Source organism: Mus caroli, chromosome 2, assembly GCF_900094665.2.
Source record: "Mus caroli chromosome 2, CAROLI_EIJ_v1.1, whole genome shotgun sequence".
In the NCBI taxonomy this organism is placed as follows: domain Eukaryota; kingdom Metazoa; phylum Chordata; class Mammalia; order Rodentia; family Muridae; genus Mus; species Mus caroli.
This window is the reverse complement of record NC_034571.1, coordinates 155,468,810-155,491,337: the sequence shown is the minus strand read 5'-3', so window position 1 is coordinate 155,491,337 and position 22,528 is coordinate 155,468,810. Positions and strand designations below refer to the sequence as shown.

At 42.8% G+C, this 22,528-nt stretch overlaps 1 protein-coding gene across 1 annotated transcript; it reads left to right on the top strand.

Moving 5' to 3' along the window:
* The first annotated feature begins 1,040 nt into the window (after positions 1-1,040).
* On the top strand, positions 1,041-20,879 carry Serinc3 (serine incorporator 3). Its single transcript, XM_021151249.2, has 10 exons — positions 1,041-1,197; positions 6,146-6,307; positions 8,857-9,050; positions 11,530-11,609; positions 13,337-13,474; positions 14,476-14,645; positions 16,389-16,479; positions 17,498-17,678; positions 19,075-19,296; positions 19,984-20,879. Exons 1-10 carry the CDS (start codon positions 1,159-1,161, stop codon positions 20,120-20,122), a joined length of 1,416 nt encoding a protein of 471 aa, XP_021006908.1. The 5' UTR covers positions 1,041-1,158; the 3' UTR covers positions 20,123-20,879.
* Positions 20,880-22,528: the final 1,649 nt, after the last annotated feature.

Genomic DNA, 22,528 nt, shown 5'->3' with positions numbered 1-22,528 from the left:
CTCACTTTGTAGACCAGGCTGGCCTCGAACTCAGAAATCCGCCTGCCTCTGCCTCCCAAGTGCTGGGATTAAAGGCGTGCGCCACCACGCCCGGCTAGTTTCTATATTCTTTACTGGTTAACAGACAAGAAAACATTTGGACAAGTGGGGTAGGCATTCGTTCCTAGGCCTGGGAGCAGGACATTGTTTGGCCCGGTCTTCAAAGTGGGGAAGTTGTCCCTGAAATATCTGGACTCAGACAATTGTTTTCAACGGAGGTTGCTGAGCTGTTGGAAAAGTCCCCAGCCCCCCCAGGGCCTGAGACCTTGAATTTAGAAAACGAAAACGGTAGTACTTAGCATAAGTTTCTTTTGCTTGTTCCCAACAAAATGAGGACAGGACTGCTCCAAGGTATGGCTGAGGAGAAAGTTTTTATTATAGATATGAGAGCGAGTACAGCTAGAGGCATTGGGAAGAGTCTAGGACAGGGAAAGTAGTGAGCTGAACCTGGCCAGCAGAGTGACCCCCGCGGAGGGAGGGGGCAGGGGGAAAGGGGGGCAGGGGAAAAGAGGAAGGGGGAAAGGGGAAGGGGGAGAGAGACAGGGTGGAGAAGTTTCCGTAGGGTGTGGGGTAAGAAGAGTGGCTTTTTTGTTCGTCTGGAACTCTATGTAGCACAGGATAGTTTTGAACTCCTGATCCTCCAGCCTCATCCTCTTTAGTGCTGGGATTACAGATGCTAACTGATTATTGAATGGCCCAACATAGCCTGTTTGCCTCTGAGTTTGCCAATATTCCATCTCTCAATAATCACAAAGTACTGCCCAGCCACGACTTAACAGTCTGTAGGATCTTTAATTCGGATGTAGCTTCTTCCGAGGATAAGTGCAGTTCGTAGGGGACATGCTGTCTTTCTGCACCTTTGTGTTGCCTCTGATCACCAGCGCCCCAAGCGAGCCCGGAGTTGTATGCCACGAACCCTCTACGTCCTCTGCCACCCCAGCAGTCTTAGGCTCCGCCTTCTTCCCCCTCCATGGGCGGGGCCACCCGATGACGTGAACTGGGCGTCCTGCGAAGGGCGGGCCCGGTTTCCGGCTTGAGGATCCATCGCGTTTCTGAGGCGACGCCTTAGTCGGCAGTTAAGATCCGCTCGGAGCGGTGGGTCTCGGCCCCGGCGTCACCATGGGGGCCGTCCTCGGCGTCTTCTCCCTCGCCAGCTGGGTGAGTCCCGAGGCCTCGGCCATCCGGAGCCTGAGGCGCGCGGGGGCTGGGTGTCAGGCCGCCCGAGGCGGACCCTCCACTCTCTGAGACTAGCAGAGAGGAGCGGGCAGGCCCCGGGTCCAGGCCCGGTAGCCGTTGTCCCGGGGTCGGGGTGCGGCGGCTCGGCTGGCTCTCGCTGTGAGCGGAGGGTCGCGGGAGGCCGGGCCGCCATTGTTTACAATTTCGACGCCCCGCCCCCGCCAGCCTTCCGGACCCAGGGTTCCGGCGGCCAGGCGACGCCGAGGTTCCAGGGCGCGGGTTCCTGAGTGGCTAGAGGGTGGCGGCAGGGAATATAGGGCCACTGGAGTCATTTTTCTTAATAGTTCGGCATATGCCAGCGCTACTGAGTGGGGTTGGGGATGGGTCTTTTAAGTCAGCCTCGCTGCAGGTCGCGAGCAGAAGGCGTTTAATTAGAAGCCCCGCGGCCTAAATATTTTGGGATTAAACACCCTAGCATTCCTCTCCTCCAGAACTGTTGTGAGGATAAAGTGAAGAAATTAGTCCGATCCCCTTGTCAATGGTAAAACGTTTTTAGAAGTTAATTTTAGGATCTCTTTAACCTAAGGAATAATCTAACAGATCTGCCTCAGAGGAACTTGGTAGCTTGAGCCACCTTGCCTAATTGTTTTCTCCTTCCCGAACTGATGTAATGAACCGAGGACTCAGGCTCTGCTCATGTCAATGGCATGTCTCAGGGCAGAAGTAATGTCGAAGATATCTTGTACATTTTTCTCCTCCTGGTTTAAAACCATAATTTGAAAATATCCTATCCAGGTGTTCATATCTAGAAACTCCTTGCATATATTGTTAATTCAGTTTTTACCCAGTAGGGGCTTAGGATACCAGAGTGGAATGAGAGAAGAGAATAGTACGAAATTAAAGGCTGTGGAGGGCCATGGCAGATCATTTGTTATTTGTTTTGAGACCCTGTCTCAAACAGGGAGGTGCAAATTACAGTTTATGGGTAGGTTTTTAGAGACTGTGGGTTTAGTCTCCAATTGCCACTATCCACCCCCATCTCCCATCCCACGCCAAAAAAGAGGGACAGAATATCAGGGAGCCAATACCCACTGTAGATACCCACTGTATGCCTTTATTTTTTAGGTAATCTCTTTGGTCATTCTGGGTGTTCAAGATTGCACCCAGGACCTTGTTTGTCCAAAGCTTATCTCTGAGAGCTCCTCCAGCTACACCTCCAGTCCAGTCTGGATTAAAGATTTCAAAGGACTTTTGTACTTGTTTAATTTTTGCCCTATTGAGATAGGTCACCAGATCTGGCTGAGTATCCCACGCTGGCCTTTCATTCACAGTCCTCCTTGTTGGGATTGTAGGAAGGTACCATTCCTGGCAAAGAAGTTTGGCCTTTACTTTTTTTGAAATACGGTTTTACTTTGTAGCCCAGGTTGGCCTTGAACTTTTGGCAATCCTCCTACCTCAGCCTAGTGTCGAAACTACAGGTGTGAGTCCCCACTACTGGCATGTCTTAGTAAAATGCTTCACATTATTATTACTTGGGGCGGCGGGGTGGGGGGCAGGATTTCACTCTGTTAGCTCATCCTGTCTAGAACTGCAGATCCTTCTGCCTCAGCCTCCTGAGTGCTGCGGTTACAGAAGTATGCCACTTTCCTGGCTTTTTTCTTTGTTTTTTTTTTTTTTTTTTTTCCTGAAAAGAGTGGATCTGTGGAAGACTGAGTTCTTGGTGATGAGTAACTCAGGTGATTAGGTCTTGCTGCTTGTATGTCTGATTTAGGAGGGAAAGAAGAAGAGGCAAAGGAGGATTTTAGCACGAGGATAAGGACTTTTGTCTTTTGAAAACGTCAGTGGGGTAGCTATGTGTTGTTGTGTTGCATTGGCACGAGAGATACTTATCCCTACCTTTAAAACATCCCTTTAAATGGGGCTTTGTGGCCGTATTTTCTAGGAGTTGCTTCTTTAAGTCAGATGAGGGAGACTTTGAGGCTGGATTTCTGGCCTGAGTTCTTCATTTATGAAATAGAGAGAAGATAAAGCATATAGTAACAGGTAGATTACATAATAGTTACTGATTTCTATGCAAAGGTATTTGTGACACAGAGAAATAAATAGGTATATTGGTTAGGGTTTTACTGCTGTAACAGACACCATGACCAAGGCAACTCTTTTTTTTTTTTTGAGACAGGGTTTCTCTGTGTAACCCTGGCTGTCCTGGAACTCACTTTGTAGACTAGGCTGGCCTCAAACTCAGAAATCCACCTGCCTCTGCCTCCTGAGTGCTGGGACTAAAGGCGTGCGCCACCACGCCTGGTCCAAGGCAACTCTTATAAGGACAACATTTAACCAGGGGTAGTTATGAAGAAATACAGTTTTTAGCTTAACTGATGTACACCAAAGCTATTTGCAGAGCTTGTAGCTTTTGCTTCCCAGTCTCCTGCTGCAAGCTTTCTGCAGCAGCTTCTCCCCATCTCCTACTGTCTCCTGCTGCTTAAAGAATTTCCCCTTTCCCTGCCAGTGTAAACAAATTCAAGATCACTGGACCCCTTCCCTATCTTCAGGGACAGACTAGTGGTCCTAAAGACCACAGCTGCCAGAAATAACCGTCCTTGAGAAAACTTCCCTACCCCTCCTCAGTCTGAATTCTGAGGAAAACTACAAACTGCTTTGACCTTGCTGATTGCTGACAGAGTTTTCTGCCAAATTAAAATTATACTGTTGTGCCAGGAGGTGGTGGCGCACGCCTTTAATCCCAGCACTTGAGAGGCAGAGGCCAGCCTGGTCTACAAAGTGAGTCCCAGGACAGCCAGGGCTATACAGAGAAACCCTGTCTCGAAAAAACCAAAAAGAAAAACAAACAAATTATACTGTTGCTTTACTAGCCAATAATAATAATAATAATATAGCTGTGTAAACACCTTCAAAAGAGTATAAAAGAGCTGTATTTTGGACAGTCAGGGTTGACTCTCCCTGCGAGGCTGAGCGACCCCACGAATCGGAATAAAAACCTCTTATTGTTATTACAGCGATCTGTCATTAAGCTGTGTTTCTGTGGGTCGAATTCTCTACCCCTACAGGTTCTCTTATCAAGGTGGGAGCATGGCAGTGTCCAGGCAGGCTAGATGCAGCAGGAGCTGAGAGTTTTACATCTTCATCCAAAGGCAAACAGGAAAAGACTAGCTTCTAGGCAGCAAGGAAGAGGGTCTTAAATCCCACGCCCACAGTGACACACCTACTCCAACAATGTTACACCTCTTAAAAGTGCCTCTCCCTGGGCCAAGTATAAACGAACCATTAGAATTAGTTTGCTCGTACTTTCAAGCAAAGTATCACAAATCAGTATAAGCTATAGCAATGGGTGGAAGCTACAGATCTGACATTACTGTGGCTCAGGGTTGTTAACCTTCTGCAATTGATTAGAGACGTTGTGCCTTTGCCCTATTGGTTTGCTGGTAATCTTTACTTTCTTTGGCTTGTAGATTTGGGCTGGGCAGGACAATAATGCCCAGGATGGGAATAATCCACCAAAGACAGAAGAGGACAATAGAGAGCTTATTAGATTCACTCTTCCTGTTGGACATACTTACTGCAATATATTGAGCCCTTTGTAGGTCAGGAATTGTGCTGGTTACTTTATATTCTGGACATGCATGCCATTCTTCACAGTGACCTTGTTCAGATGATAAGTGGCATTAGGCTCATTTTACATCTGAAAGACTTTCTAAGTTAATCAGCTTGCTCTAATACAAATAGTCTGATATGTCTGGAAAAGCTGTAAAAGTGGTTGCTGAGACCATGTTATAAGACTAGAGCCATCCTCTTTTTTTTTTTGTATTTAAATGTTTTAGATTATTTTATGTGTAGAGTGTTTTGCCTACATTTCCGTATGTACACCACCTGCATGCCTAGTACCCACAGAGGTCAGAAGAGAAGGTTGGATTCCTGGAACTGGAGTTAAGGCTGGTAGTGAGCTACCATGTGGGGTACCGGAAACTGAACTCTAGTCCTCTGCAAGAGAAACAACTGCACTTAACTGCTAAGCCATCTCTCTAGCTCTAGTCATCCACTGTTAATAGTAATTGGTTATGAATCTGCATTAACTCATTCTTGTGCTGTGATTTGATAATCTCAACTATCAGCGCAAGTTGGATAGTTCCAAACAAGCATGTAATGTTGTCTTACTTTGCTGGTGGGGCGATATTGGGAGAGGGTCTCACCGTATAACATTGGCTGGCCTGAAACTTACTATGTAAACCACACTGGCATCAAATTCATAGAAATCTGCCTATTTTTCCCTTGTGAATACTAAAATTAAAGTCATGAGCCACCGTGCCTGGCTGTAGTAATGTTGCCTTATGATGAAACATCATTTTGGGAGCAAACAGTAAACCAAAAGTAGAGATGTTTGTATTTTTCTTACGTTGTTTTCACACAAAATAATGTTCTCTGTGAATATATTTTAGAAGCTCTTCCTGTTTCAGGCACGGTGTGGTAGGCTCATTTATTGTAGTAAAGTCTAAAGTAGGAAATATTTTAATGAGTCCATGCTACAAAAAGAAAACTAGGGTTAAATACATTTTTGCTAAAGTGGTGGAAATAATATTGGTCCTAAAGCCTTTGCATTTTTACTTTGTCTTAAATTGTTTTGTGTTGGGAGACAGGCTTCTTATGTAGTCCCAGTTGTCTTCAAACGTTTGATACTTTTCCATAAAGCTTCTTAAATGCTGAGAGTGGGCATGTTACTATGTTACTATGCCTTGACTTTCTTGATTTGTAGCTCATGTAACCTAGAACTCATAGTCCTTCTGCCTCTGCCTTCTAAGTGCTGGGATTACTGGGAATTGCCATGTTAAACGGATTCTGTTAAAATTTCTAAGCCCTAGTTTGCCTCCTAAGAGCAGTGAAGGAGCTCTCATGGCCCATGGTGTTGCTCTTATAGGTCCCGTGCCTCTGTAGTGGTGCATCATGTCTGCTGTGCAGCTGCTGTCCCATCAGTAAGAATTCCACTGTAACTCGGCTCATCTACGCTTTTATCCTCATCCTTAGCACTATTGTGTCTTGCATCATGATGACAGAAGGCATACAAACTCAGCTGAAGAAGGTAAGTAGAAGTTATAGCGTCTTACCATGTGGTTGTTTTTTAAAATTACTTTTTTATACTTTGCAATACTTGTAATTTTTTTACTGTTATACTTGATCAAGGTCATTTAAAATAGTTTTTTAAAAATTTTATTTTCTGTGTATGAGTGTTCTCAAATGTGTCATGATACCTGCAGAAGCCAGAAAGAGGGTGTTGTGTCCCCTAGAACTGGAGTTATGAATAGTTGTGAGCCTACCATATGAGTGCTGGCATTGCCGCCTAACCTTCTGCAAGAGGAACCAAGTGCTCCTAACCACTGAGCCATCTCTCCAGTCGTAGTAATTTGAGGCATTTAACATTGTTAAAATTATTATGGGTTAGGGTTTCTTGTAGCCTAGATTGACCTTAAACTTCCTGTGTAGTTTAGGCTCACTTTGAACTCTTGATGCTCCTGCGCTCTCAAGTGCTGAGATTGCAGGTACATGCTCGTTTAAATTACCTTTGGTTGTAGTCAGGACACAGACTATGAGGTGTTAGTCTTCTTGCAGACATAGAAGTCAGAATGAGCATTGTTGAGCTCTAATCTAATAATCCAGAGAAAAACAGACAGTTGCCGGAATATTAAAAAGAAGGGCAAGTTCCTGCATTACTCGACCAACTCTCTGACTCGGAGCTCCAAAATCTTTTCACCCAACTCCTTAAGTTCCCACTGGCGGGTTGCTACCATGCCAGCCTCATGCTTCAAACCCCTCATGACTTTTGTGGTGTATATCTGGCAGACCTATGCTTTGCCACTGTACCTTTCTCTCTTGAACCCAGTCAAACCTCCGCATGAGGGAAACACCACACAAAGCTTAGTTCAGAAACAATGGTAGCTCAGTTGCTGGGTACAACAACTAGAATCCTAATGCAAGCCATATTAAATCTAAATCCTCGGGTGGCAAATCCTTGCAGATTCTCCATATAACCTAGGGCACACTAGTAGCTACATCTTGCCCTCTTACTATCCCTTTCCAAAAGGCCCCTAACTCTCTCTCCTCTTCCTCTCTTCCTCCCTCTAACCCAGAAGTCCCATCTACTCGCCCAGTGATTGATTCCTTTATTCATTAGGGGACCCATTCCCCATTCCCCATTCCCTGGTCCAGACAACCCTTTCTGGGAAATCGAAATTAACATCAAAATACAACAACTCCCCGGCCATCCCCAACAACCAAATTTAGAAATTACTCTTTTTCTTGGTTGTGTAGCTTTAAGCTACATTAGTACTTCACTTTGGAAGGAGTTTATTACAGCTGGAAAGTTTTGTGGGGGAAAAAGGAGATAACCTCAGGAAGATGGGTTATTTAAGAACTGAACTTATCCTGAGTCCTGCCCTGTTGAGAAAATTGCTTACTGAAGAAACCCCCGGAAGCCTGACTCTGCACTTTCCCGCCACTCACCACTCGTGCAGAGCTCCCTCCACCCTTCTCCCAGCAGAAATGCCTCTAGCCTTTCCGAGGGAGCAAACAGAAAGCCCAACCTAGCGCCAGAATATTGCAATCCCCCTTTTCATACATATCCCAGCCTCCTGATAGATAACTGGGACTTCCTGGGTGTAGATAGCTCTTGTCCTTGAGAAAAAACAAACCAAACATCCTTGAAAAAGATAAGTGCCCTACTTACTGGCCATGAGAAAAGGGCAATTAAGTGTTCCCAGACAGCTGTGGCCTGTTGTAAAAATACACCAGCTTCTGATAGCACAAGTCACTTTTCCCAGGTCAGAAAGGTCTCTTTCCAGCTGCACGGTTCTGCCCCCACTGTCTGAACGAATGTTATCAGGTGTGAAGGACAGCATTCCTTCACCCTCTTGTGCAATGCCAAGGCTGGAAAACCCCCTTCACTTAGACCTGGGGGTTCACTCTCCTTCCTTTTCCATCAGGAAGGTTAGTGGCCCAAGCTCGAGCTTGAATAAAGACCCTCATTCGATTACAACAGGTTGTGATTCCTGGTGGTCTCTTGGGTTTTTACAATCTGGGCACAACATTCTAAATGACCCAAGCTAGTCTTAAACTCACCATGTAATCCCAATTGGCTGGAAACTTGTGGTCATCTTACTTCAGCCTCCCAAACTTTGGGATTATAGGGTCAACTGTCATAAGCATTGTGTGTGTGTGGTATGTGTGTGGTGTACGAGTTTTTTGGCTTCATGTATGTATGTGCACAATGTGTGTGCTTGGTGCCTTTGGAGGTGAAAAGAAAGCATGGCTCCCCTGGAACTGGAGTTACAGATGGACAGCTGTGAACAACCATGTGCGTGTTAGGAACTGAGTCTTGGTCCTGTGCAGAAAGTACAAAGTACAAAGTGCTCTTCATTGATAAGCAGTCTCTTCATCTCAGCTTTTAGTTTTTAAATGTGATCTGTTGTTTATGTTCTTAGGTAATAAGATTGTAGTCAGTTGGAAGTCAAGGAGAAAAATATCATAGTCTTGAAATTGCTAAGGGGGTCTTATTTATTTTTAACAATTCCCTGCTTCATAGTAGGTAGCATTTTTTGATTTTGATATTCTCATTGAAATTCCTTGCCTCCTCAGATTCCTGGATTCTGTGAAGGAGGATTTCAAATCAAGATGCTTGATACAAAGGCAGAGAAAGATTGTGACGTGCTGGTCGGTTTTAAAGCTGTGTATCGGATCAACTTTGCTGTGGCCATCTTTTTCTTTGCCTTCTTTTTGCTCATGTTAAAAGTTAAAACAAGTAAAGATCCCAGAGCAGCAGTGCACAACGGGTATGTGAGATTGTCTTTCAATGTGTGTGGTTCCTCTCCCTCAGCAGATAATATGCCATTGGAATGGAGACAATGGAATACTTACTCAGTGGTCAGATGGACACATGAACAATTGTTTATTGTCATTATTTTTTATAACTTTCTTTTAGGTTTCTAAATTTTTATTTTAAAGTACCTTGTAAAATAGGTCAGACACAGTGCTTAGACATTGTATGTTTTCTTCATTCATAGATAAGTATGTACTTGAGGCATGTATAATCACACATGAGTACACAGGCAGCATAGATGGAAGATAAACAGTAAAAAAAAGAAAAACCTCCATGGGCTGCTTACTTATATTCTCCTGGTTCCCCTGCTGACCCTTCCTCTTTCACATGTACTTCTCAGCTGGAAGCTAATGGGAGCTTGGTTAAATACTTTGTTTGTTTGTTATTTTTTTTTTTTTTTTTTTTTTCGAGACAGGGTTTCTCTGTGTAGCCCTGGCTGTCCTGGAACTCACTTTGTAGACCAGGCTGGCCTCGAACTCAGAAATCCGCCTGCCTCTGCCTCCCGAGTGCTGGGATTAAAGGCGTGCGCCACCACGCCCGGCTTTGTTTGTTATTTTTATTTACTTGGTTTTTCGAGATAGGGTTTCTCTGTGTAGCCTTGACTGGAACTCAGAGACTGGAGTGGCCTTGAACTCAAGAGATTCAACTGCCTCTTCTATAGCGCTAGGACTAAAGGTGTGAGTCACCATAACCCAGCAAATATTGTGGTTTTTGTATAGATGTTGTAAGTGAAATCCAGAGAAGTTAAATATTTTATCTAATATCTCTTAGCTGGGAAAGGTCGTAGGTAGGATTTAAGTTCATGTATGTTCCATTCTCAAAGCTTAATACTTCATGTTCTGCCATGCAGGCCACAGTGACTAGTTCAAGGTTGGTTTGGTTTTTTTTTTTTTTCAGACAAGACCTCTTCAGCTCAGGCTGGCCTTGAAATCCTGATCCTCACACCTCCACCTCCCTAGCAGGGTCACAGGTGTATACCACCATAGCCGGCCCAAGACAGTAGTAAAGGCTGTAGATGTAAAAGTCATATTTGGGCCTGGCCTTTTTGCTAATGAGTTCTATCATTATGGACAAGGTATTTGTATCCTATTTTGTAAATGTAGGATTGGGGAATAATTTCTCCCATAAACATAATGATTAATGAATGACTCTTCATATAGAACTGTTAGAACTAGTAATTCTAAAAAAAATATTATCTTTATGTGCTAAAACTCTGAAATTTACTCATAAATGTGACTTATCTTGCATGCTAATTGTTCTCTCCCAGAAATCATCCAACTCTTCTGACCCCTGGCTCTGCCTCTTACTTGTAGCTACTAACAAGCATTGTCCTTGAATTATCAGATTATTTTTATCTAGAGCCATCCTGCCTTGTGACTACTAGTGCATATACTAAGTCACACATAGACTGGGTATTGAAGAAACCCCTCCAAATTTCCCAGTAACCTATCTTCCTACAGTGTCTCCTCCGTCAGGGTCCCTTCTTACAATGCTGTAACTCTGTCTTCTGGGGGACTTAGGGGGACTGATGACTTTCGCCTTTAGGACCGCCATCTTGCTGTCCATGATTGTTGTCTCTTAGGGCTGCCTATGGCTATGATGCTGTAACGCTAATGAAGCTCATCTGAAGGGTTATAATTCTCCTCTTTCTGCTGGACCAGTATAACTTGCTTATAATACTGTGTGTGTGTGTGGCAGAGGTGAGATTGAACCTAGGGCCTTGCATGTTCTGGGCAATCATTCTACCGCTGAACTCCAGCCTCAGCCTTTTTTTTTTTTTTTTGGTTTTTTTTTTTTTTTTTTTTTTTTTGGTTTTCAAGATAGGGTTTCTCTGTGTAGCCCTCACTGTGTAGACCAGGCTGGCCTCGAACTCAGAAATCCGCCTGCCTCTGCCTCCCTAGTGCTGGAATTAAAGGCGTGCGCCACCACTGCCCGGCTTACTTTTTATTTGCTTTACTGAAACAGGTTTTGTTTTTGTTTTTTATTTATTTATTTTTTCCAGTTTGTTTGAGCCAGGGTTTCTCTGTGTAGCCCTGGCTGTCCTGGAACTCACTCTGTAGTCACCAGGCTGGCCTTGAACTCAGAAATTTGCCTGCCTCTGCCTCCCAAGTGCTGGGATTAAAGGTGTATGCCACCACTGCCCTGCCAGAAACAGGGTTTTGTTTTATTCTGTAGCCCATGCTGTCCAGGAATTTGGTATCTTCATACTTCAGCCCCTTGAGTAACTGGGATTACAGGCATGAGTCACAAGGCCTGGCTTTTAATGTATTTTGTATGAAATATTGAATGAAGTACACTGGAATCAAATGAAGAAACAAACCTAGATATTTATGTTGCAAATGCTAGTTAGGTTTTATTTTTGTAATCAGAAATGTATTTTTCTCAGTGTAAGAATGAAAATTCGAATTTTATAAGTGAATTTATTTTAACAGGTTTTGGTTCTTCAAAATCGCTGCCATTATTGGTATCATGATTGGATCTTTCTACATCCCAGGGGGTAGTTTTACTGAAGGTATGACTTACTGCTGAGTGGTTAATATGTACAACTCTGTGGTGACTAAGAGCTGAATTTCTGTCAGTGATTGGTAGGACTGGCCTTTAAGATATGGTGTCCAGTTGTATAACTACATATTAAGACAGTGGTGGATTAAAACCAGGAGATAGTCCACTTCTCAGCTTTTCTAGAACTATATGATAATTACTGTTCAATAGTTTATCTTCTCATTTGGTAACAAAAAGTTTATCAGCTTGTCAATATGAGAACCTAACATTCTCATGCTGACTTTTCCTTGTCTTAATTTACTTTTATACCATGGTAACAGGTGACATCTGACAATCTCCAATGTGGTTTTCCCATACACACACTAAAAATAAAGGGAAAGTTGTGAAGTTATTTGGAATGTGACCAACACCATCCTCTTCTATGTTAGTGTCTGCCTGGACAGCCCTGTTTCATCCCAATAGCCACATCTACCTTGGAAACACATTTAGCCTGTTGCTGATCCTGACCATGGTTCAGATGTGTTAGCTGAAATAATTTCATTTGTACAAACTGAAAACTAAAACAATTAGAGGAAATAAAAAGTAATTGCCATGTGTTGTCTGGAAAATATTGCTAAGCTCTGCAGAAAGACAGATATTACTCCAACCCCAGTGTTAAAAGCACTGTAATTGTGGTTTTGTCTTCTAAAATAATGTACTGGGGCTGGAGAGATGGTTGAGTGGTTAAGAGCACTAGCTGCTCTTCCAGAGGTCATGAGTTCAATTCCCAGCAACCACATGGTGACTCAAAACCATCTATAAGGGGATCAGATAAGGGCGTGCAGATGTACAAGCAGCAGAGCACTCATATATTAAATAAATAGAATTTTAAAAAAGGGCAAAACAAAAAACCCTCTACACACACACACAAATAACCAACAACGGTGTACCCCTGAGCTTGAGCATCAAGAGACATTTTGGAGGCATTAGCCTATGCTTGGTCTGTCCATTTTTAAAGGACTTTTATACTCTTTGTGTGTGTGTGTGTGTGTTTCGAGACAGGGTTTCTCTGTATAGCCCTGGCTGTCCTGGAACTCATTCTGTAGACCAGGCTGGCCTCGAACTCAGAAATTCACCTGCCTCTGCCTCCCAAGTGCTGGGATTAAAGGTGTGTGTCACTGTGCCTGGCTAGGACTTTTATACTCCTAATTGGCTAATGCATGGTCATGGGTAACTAAAGTTTTAAAAGGTCTCAGGGTGAAAGGTAATTGCCAGGAAACCTGATGTCTAGCCTGAGCTTGACCCCTGTAAGGAGGAAACTGAATCACAGAAACAGTTCTTTGGTGTCTGTGTGTGCTGACGAGCACGTGTGTGTGCATACACACAAATAAACTGAAAATGTTTCTAAAACATGAAATCCAGCACAACATTCCTCAAATACCTGTAAATTTGAAATGATAACAATCATACTGTACAGCTGGAGATAGACTCTTCTACCCTGTTGATGACTGCTCATAAAGTTTGGCAGTCATACTGAAATGTTACTCTTTACTGCATTGTTCTTTTTTTAAATGTATTTTTATTTTATGTGCATTGGTGTCTAGCCTCTGTGTGTGTGTGTGTGTGTGTATGTATGTATGTATGCCTGTATGTATGTATATCAGACCTTGGAGTTACACAGTTGTGAGTTCCCATGTGCGTGCTGGGAATTATGAAATGTTATTCTTATGGTGAGAAATAACTTCTCTTTGTTTACAGTCTGGTTTAGTGCTGGAATGTTGGGGGCCACTTTCTTCATTTTAATCCAGCTGGTGCTCTTGGTAGACATGGCTCACTCTTGGAATGAATTATGGGTAAATCGAATGGAGGAAGGAAACCCAAGGCTCTGGTATGCTGGTAGGTATCTGTACTCACCTCAGAGCATCACACTGCTACCTTAAGTAGGATGCATAGTAACATCTTTACTTTTAAATATATAAGCTCTCCGTGTAAGGTTTCCATTTTTTTTTAAATGCATGAGGGTATTTTACCTGCATTTATGTCTGTGCATTTTGTGCATGCAGCACCTATGGATGCCAGAAGAGGGCATCGGATTCCCCTGGAACTGAAACCCATAACCTCTGGAAGAGCAGCGAACCTTTTCTCCAGCTCTAGAGCTGCCCTTATAAAGTTGAGATTTGTTAGTTGTGCCTGTTGTGAATTGTATCCATCGCTGGAAGATGAGCATACCCCAGTCAGTTGTATTCTCTCAGTCTGTAGTGCAACTACTTCTGCTGAGATGCTCAACAACTTTCAGATTCAGAATTATACAGCTAATCGATTATCCATGTGAATGTAAAGGAAGATTTCTATAGATTATTTGAAAGTAGCAGATGAACTGTTTTCCCAGACCAGGGAGGTCATCTCATTATTTGTAAAGGGAGCCAGGTTAGTGTAGCCAGTGACCACAGAATGAAATTGTCTCAGAAGGGGCCTGTTTTATTTCCCAGACATCGTCCCTGGCATATAGTTACTATGAGCTCTGACCTTGTGTGAGGAGATGAGCTTTGTGTAGCTTAGGCTAGCCTTGAACTTCTGATCCTTCTGCTTTAGCTTTGCCAATACTAGGACTACAGGTACCCACCCATTACGCCTGACCTTACTGCTGTTGAAAGACCAGGAATCATCTAGAAATGCTTCTATACACATTTTTACCTAGTGGATTTAGGAATTTAGTGGTGAATCATTTCAAAACTGTAGGAAACTTTAACCTTGGGGCATTTCAGTTTCCTGTGGCTTACTGCTCACCATAGGAATGAATTAAGTGTCTTCATTGTACAGCATGGAAGAAGGCTGATGTCACTTGTAGCCGTGATTGACATGGTGGACACTGTTCATGCTCTTTCCCCCTTTTCTAGCCTTGCTGTCCTTTACAAGCCTCTTTTACATCCTCTCCATCGTCTTTGCCGCGCTGCTCTACGTCTTCTACACCAAGCCTGACGACTGCACAGAAAACAAGGTCTTCATCAGCCTCAACCTGATTTTTTGTGTTGCAGTTTCTATTGTGTCCATCCTCCCTAAAGTTCAGGTATGGAGGTTCTCTGCTTTCTCCCGTGGAAAAATTAATGCTAGCTAAGCTTAAATTCCAGACAGGGGCAACACTGGTATTCAGTCCTTAGTGAATTGGTGAATTTATATCGGTGGTTAGCTACTTAATATTTCTTCATATCATGATTAAGTTTTTGTAATTTAGCTTATTAAGCAGAAGTCAGTATGTGCTATTGAGTGGCAATATTTTTTTCCTTTTTTAAAAATTTTTAATTTTATATTTTGAGATGCTCTCACATTATAGTCCTAGCTGGCTTAGTACTCACCGTACACTCCAGGCCTTGAACCTCAGAACCTCCTTGTTGGCATGTGCCACCATGGCAAGTTGAGTTCTTCCTATATTGTGTTAACATTCATTTACTGATCATTAAAAACTAGGTACCTTGGGGCTTGTGAGGTGCCTCAGTGGTTTAGTAAAGATGCTCAGTATCCTGAGTTTCATTCCCTGGACCCATAGGGTTAATGAGGAGAACTGACTCCTGCATGTGGCCCTCTGACCTTCACACAGCTTCATACAAGGGTATGATAATTTCATAAGGAATTGGAGGCTGATCTAGAAAACTGTAGTGCAGCCCTTTCTCAAGAAATCAAGAGGAAGTATCTGAGATGCCTCAGCCAGTAAAGGTGCTTGCAGTTGACCTGAGTACCATACCTTGAACCCCTGTAGTGGAAGGAGAACCAATTCCTGGCCTCCATACTTGAGGTAACACACACACACTTAAAAAGAACATGAAAGCCTAGGATAGAGCTTGGTTGGTTGATAGAGAGCTTTCTCAGCTTGCACAAAGCCCCAAGTTTGATCAGCATTAGGCAGGGTCCTGCATGCCCATAATTGTAGCATTCTGGAGGTGGGAGCTTAAGGTCAGTTGTGTGTCACCATCTTTAGCTTACTGAGTTCAAGGCCAGCCTTAGATAAATAACAGGAGAGCCTGTCTCAAAATAAAATTCTTTGTTAACTCACATTTAATTACCTGCTGGACATGGTGCATCTCCAACCCCAGCAATGCTGGAGGTTGAAGCAGGACTGAGTTTGGTCAACAGTATCTAGAAAAAAAGAATTCGTATAAACAAAGAAAACTGAAGTTTCCAAAAAGTGGTAGGTCATTTAGCTATCTTGTGGTAGAGTTGAGCAGACTTTTCTAGAAAGCTAGGCAGTGGTGGTGCACGCCTTTAATCCCAACACTTGGGAGACAGGTCTCTGTGAGATTCAGGACAACCAGAGCCTCATAGTGAAATCTTTCTTTTTTTAAGATTTATTTACTTATGTGAGTATGCAATAGCTGTTTTCAGACATATCAGAAGAGGAAATCAGATCCCATTACAGATGGTTGTGAGCCACTGTGTGGTTGCTAGGAATTGAACTCAGGACCTCTGGAAGAGCAGTCAGTGCTTTTAATCCCTGAGCCCATAGTGAAATATTGTCTCAAAAAAAAAAAAAACAAAAAACAAAAAACAAAAAACCCAAAAAAACAAAACAGACTAGAAACTTAAGCTTCTTAAAAACCTTTGTGTGATATACAGAAGCTTTCAAGATTGTGAAATGTTTTTCCAAACCATCAGTAAGTGCATTGAGTAGAGTAACTCAAACTGAAGGGCTACCTTCATCTTTTAGCTGTCAGGAAGATTTCAATTTCTCACAATTGACTGCATCTCGTGGAGGCACACAGGCTTTCACAAGGTCACCCTTGCGATCCATGACATTGTTTCTGTTTTGATTCCACAGGAACATCAGCCTCGATCTGGCCTCCTGCAGTCCTCCATCATCACTCTGTACACCCTTTACCTCACGTGGTCGGCCATGACCAATGAACCTGGTAAGGGAATGGCTGACTCTAGATAAAGTACTCTTGGTAGGTGTGCACACTAGAGCTGGAGCAGATGTGGCACAAGCAGTATAGTTTACTTTGACTTTGGTTTGGCCTGCTTACACCAGCCCATTGCATAGTGTAGGCTTTATCTAACTTAGACTAAGTCATAGAGTTAAGAGTGAGCTTGTTTGGTCTTTTGGTGGAATGTCTGTTTTCTGTTTTCTACCCCACTCCCATCCCCCGGTGGGATTTGACTCAGTCCCTTTTTTGTAGTCCTAGCTGTCCTGTAGCTAGTTATGTAGACAGGCTGGTCTCACAAAAGAATCTCCTTTCTCTATCCCCAGAGTGCTGGGATTAAGGAATTACTTCTCAATAGAATATTCTACGGATGATGATGATGATTCTTCCTCTTCTTCCTCCTCCTCCTCCTCTTCTTCCTCCTCCTCTTCCTCCTCTTCTTCTTCCTCCTCCTCTTCTTCTTCTTCTTCCTCCTCCTCCCCCCCTCCCCCTCCTCTTCGACCTCCAAGATGATGATGATTATATTGAGTGACTGGAATAAGATAAGGATAAGCTCCTGTTTGGAAAACCTAAACACCATGGTAAAACATTATCAAAACAGTGAGGTCACAATAGATAGGGGCTGGAGAGATGGCTCAGCAGTTAAGAGCACTGACTGCTCTTCCAAAGGTCCTGAGTTCAAATCCCAGCAACCACATGGTAGCTCACAACCATCTGTAATGGGATCTGATGCCCTCTTCTGGTGTCTGAAGACAGCTACAGTGTACTTATATATAATAAATAAACATCTTAAAAAAAAAAACTCGAGATAGTATTTTTTTTCTAAAGCTAGATCATTGGTTGTGATAAATACAGTATTGACTGCTGAGTTTCAGGTTCTAAGCATAACTTTCCTGTGTTTTAAATAAAGCTAACTGGTGTGTGGACAAGCCCTCTGATTTATGTGAAAATAAGAGTGTGAATAAGAGTGAGATGTAACTAATGATAACAAACAATTACATTTCAGAGCGGTCCTGCAACCCCTCCCTTATGAGCATCATCACACACTTAACTTCACCAACTGTGTCTCCTGCAAATTCAACTACTCTTGCTCCTGCCTATGCTCCGCCGTCACAGAGTGGACACTTTATGAATTTGGATGATATTTGGGGACTGGTTATCTTTGTTTTCTGCCTTATATATTCTAGGTAAGTTCTAGGTAAGAGGTGCTTACAGTATCCTCATGAAAGTGAACAATAGGTTTTTTTTTTAAAAGATTTATTTATTAATATATGTAAGCACACTATAGCTGTCTTCAGACACACCAGAAGAGGGCATCAGATCCCATTACAGATGGTTGTGAGCCACCATGTGGTTGCTGGGAATTGAACTCAGGACCACTGGAAGAGCAGTCAGTGCTCTTAACTGCTGAGCCATCTCTCCAGCTCCTAATATGTTGTCTTTAAACCATTGTGAAGAATTAAAACAGTGTGGGGGTTTTTTGTTTGTATGTTTTTGTCTTTTCAAGATAGGGTTTTTCTGTGTGTTGCTGGCTGTACTGGAACTCTCTTTGTATAGACCAAGCTGGCTTGGAACTCACAGAGATCTGCCTGCCTCTACCTCACTAATGCTGGGATTAAAGGCATGTGCCACCATACCTGGTTCAATAGAGTTCTTTTTAATGAAAAGTTGTTTACATATCTTTGCCAGTCCAGCTCTGTATGCTTCTTTTTTTTTTGTTTGTTTGTTTTTTGAGACAGGGTTTCTCTGTGTAGCCCTGGCTATCCTGGAGCTCATTCCGTAGACCAGGCTGGCCTCGAACTCAGAAATCCGCCTGCCTCTGCTTCCCAGGTGCTGGGATTAAAGGCGTCCGCCACCACGCCCAGCACTGATGGCTCTTTCAGACATCCTGAGTTCAAATCCCAGCAATCACACGGTGGCTCATGACCATCTGTCATGGGATTCAAGCGTGTCTGAAGAGAGTGATGGTGTGTCACTTACATAAAATAAAGACTTGTTTTACGTAAGTGTAGGGGGTACCAAATTTTGTCACCTTTTTCTGCCTGTAGAAATGATCATGTAGTTTTTGTCCTCTCTCTGTATTTTTTATTTACTCATTAACTTGATCTTCTACTGAGCATCTACAGTGCTGGCATCCAGAGGACTGTAGCTAGCAAGGCAGGATTGGCAAGTGTTGGCAGGACACCTAGAGAGCTGTGAGAAAGAGTTGAGAGGAAGCTCCTCACCCAGCCTAGACAGGGGTGAGGTCAGAAGAATTTCACGAGGCTATGGCACTGAGAAGAGATGTGACAGATAAGTGAGTTAGCTGGGAATCGCTGGGTGGTACAGGACAGGCATAGCTGAGGCACTGGTGCAGTGGTAGACCAGCCACTGGAAGTGAGCTGTGGAGCAGCAACTACTAAGAGTTAATTAGCAGGAGTTAGCAGGCAGCAGGTTGCTGGGCAGAGCTTTCATTAGGCTTTCCGTGTCCAAGGTAGGAATAGCCCAGAAATAACTACACATCTGGAGGCAAAAGAATCATTTCATCTAAAACAGTTCCTTTTTGATGTGATTTTTTTTTTGGGGGGGGGGATTATTTTCCAGCATCCGTACTTCAAGCAACAGCCAAGTTAACAAGCTGACCCTCTCTGGGAGTGACAGTGTTATCCTTGGTGATACCAATGGAGCCAATGATGAAGAGGATGGACAGCCACGGAGGGCTGTAGACAATGAGAAGGAGGGGGTGCAGTATAACTACTCCGTTTTCCACTTGATGCTCTGCTGTGCCTCCTTGTATATCATGATGACCATAACCAGCTGGTACAGGTAAGAGGCATAGACAGAGGTAGAAGAGCACTCAGCCCTTGGGAATTCCTATAACCTCTCTGAACCATCCTTACTGTGGAGCCCTTTGCTGTCTCAGAGCAGGAAGTTTCTCTGAAGTCCTTTGGTTTCTTTGAGATAGACTAGCTTTGAACTTTCCCATTGTTGTAGTTCTGCTGTAGCAAACTTACTCTGCGATTCCAAGCATGTATCAACATGCTGCTTGAAATAGAGCCCGGTTGGAATTATTGGTGGCTTTCTAGACTAGTTATTTGAAAGAAAATCATGACATAAAAGCCATTCAGTGTGACCTTGATAATTTTTTTCTGTGCTTTTAGAGATGCCATATTAAAGTGTTCTGGTCAAAGTAATAATGTTCTAAGGAAGAACCATTTCAGGGACTATATTTCCATTTTGCCAATAATTAGAGTAATTCAGATAGTAGTGAATAACATTGCTGAAACAATAGTTAGGTCTTAGCAAGAAGGAAAATGTTTGAGAGTCAGAGTCCTTTGGTCATAATAACTGAAAGTAGCTTCTCAACTCCATACTAGAACAGTACTAGGGTTAATGGTGCCAGCTAAGTCTCACTGTGGGGTCTTTTGGTGTTGGCCAGGATAGGTGGAATGGGAGGGATGCAGGTTTGCAATACTAATCTCTTTCTCCCTCCCTACTCTCTTGTTTTCTTAGCCCTGATGCCAAATTCCAGAAGGTATCCAGCAAGTGGCTAGCTGTGTGGGTCAAAATGAGCTCCAGTTGGGTGTGCCTCCTCCTTTACCTTTGGACTCTTGTGGCTCCCCTGGTCCTCACAGGTCGGGACTTCAGCTGAGCTCAGTGTGACAAGGACAATGATAAAGCTGACCAGAGTCTCCTTTTCTGAAAATGCATATCCATTTTACGTTTTATCAATTAGACTATTAAGTGAACGCTTTGCAGATTTGGCTGTATTCAGGTTTATATCAAAAGGCAAGATTGAGTAATGCTTGATGCAGAATCTGAGCTTTCATATATATATATATACACACACATATATATTATGTTTATTTGTAAGGCTATAGCACAAAGGGAACATTTTTGTGTTTTAACATGAACTACAGCTGTGCTGTGAAGAGAATTCTTTATAAAGACCTGTAGATTCCTACAACTTTGGTTTAAGTTGTAAGTTAGACTGTTGGATATTTAAGGCTATCTTTAATATATTTCTATTACAGTCTCCTTAAAAACCAAAAAGGAATGCATTAATCCACATTTCCCTTCTTCAGAGGTGTAGTGTCCTGGTTCTTGGCAAGGAATTACGTATGTAGGTCAGTCCCCAGAAATGCAGCTGCTCATACAGCTGAGAGAGGACTATTGAGTTCCTTTACTTACTTTTTATACTACACTGATGCTGCTTGATAGAAGTCTGTGGCTTTGTCAGATATGTCACCCCAGTAAATGCTTTGTAGATCTGATTAAAATGAAAAGCTCACTTGAAAAACACTGCAGTGTTATGTAATGATCTTGTTGTGAGTGTGTGAAAGTCAAAGGCATGTCAGTTTATTACATTTGCAACATAAAAGTACTTAATTAAAATAGATATTTAGTTTCTTGTTTGTTTGTGTATTTGTTTAGAAAGGGTCTTTTCCATATAACCCAGACTTGCTTGGAATGTCTGATCATCCTATCTCCGCTTCCAAGTACTGAGGAGGTTGTTTGTACCACCATAGCTAGTTTTTTCTTAAAGATCCTTCTGCAATGGGGTTGATAGGTTTTCTTTTATTATTTTCTTGTTTAGAGAGTCCCAAATCCATCTGACATTTCAGGCCGGGCGTGGTGGCGCACGCCTTTAATCCCAGCACTCGGGAGGCAGAGGCAGGTGGATTTCTGAGTTCGAGGCTAGCCTGGTCTACAAAGTGAGTTCCAGGACAGCCAGGGCTATCAGAGAAACCCTGTCTCGAAAATCAAAAAAAAAAAAAACCAAAACAAAACAATCTGACATTTCAGGCAAAATGCTCCTCTTCTAACACTTAAGATTTGACTAGTCAAGTTTTTAAGTTCATTTAGAAACTACCCTAAATATTTTCTCTGGGGAAGGGCACTGTCAAAAAAGATATTCCTGAAAAGCAGTGTGCAAGGGAGGTATGATAAAACAGGCTTTTCAAGAGAAACTAGTATCGGTTCTGCACTAGCCCTTTTGGGGTGAAGACAAGACATTCTTCCATCTAAGGAAAATGAGCTGACCAGCCTGGTAAATTAGTGCTGAAAACTCATAAACAGAGATCAGTGGGTAGGGGCTAGCACAGTGACTTCCTCGAGAGAGTGCTGTTAGGATTTGTAACTTAGGTTCACACCAGGTATCAGGGCAGTTCATCTTAGATTTGAACTAAATATGTAAGGGGGTTTGGGGAAAAATTGACAGCTTAGAGAATTTCTACATTGGTGTCTAAGGGAATAGGAGAAACTTATTTCAATTTTAATCTGTGTACATAGGTTCTGTTTGGGATCCTGGTTGGGATGGAGGTCCCTTCATATGATGAATAGGTTTGGGAGTCCAACCTCTGGGGTCTGCCTGACCTCTGCTGTTTTCTAGGTTTTGAGTGGCTGTCTAATGCTCAGTGAGTACATGCTGTGCTTGTGACCTTGAGCACTCTGCCTGGGCCTAATGCAGGACTTAGTACCAGAGATTATTTGAAGATAAAGTTGTCTCAGAATGGATATGTTGTAAGGATGTTTGACAGTAAGTGCCAATGTCACTATGGATTAAAGCAAGACTAAATGTACTTAAAAGGTCAGAAGTGTTCAGAATCTGATAGAGGCTGGGTTGAATGTGGTTTTAGAGAATCAAACATAGTCGTAATAAAGACAGCTAGCTAGAGCTGGAGGCTGGGGAAGCTGGGTTTGATGGGTTGTTGGAACCACTGTCCTTAAGGATCATGTGTCAAAGCAAACAACAAAAGGATTTGTGAAGCAGATAGTTGTGGCCCTTAAGCTTAACTGTGTGAGACAAATACCTGTTTTTAATAGTAGGGGAACCATAAATTTCAAAGCAGATCCCATTCTTTGCCTTATATGATTAAAAATAAATGGAATTCTAAACTACCAAATAATGAAATAGAGTTCAATAAAGGGTTTTTTTTTTTTCACCATGATACCTTAGATTAATTTGAAATAATAAGTTCTCTTAAAAACGGAGCAGTTCCACCATTGCTTGGCTACACTCTTAAGTCTGGCTGTTAACATGAAACAGTCGTTCATT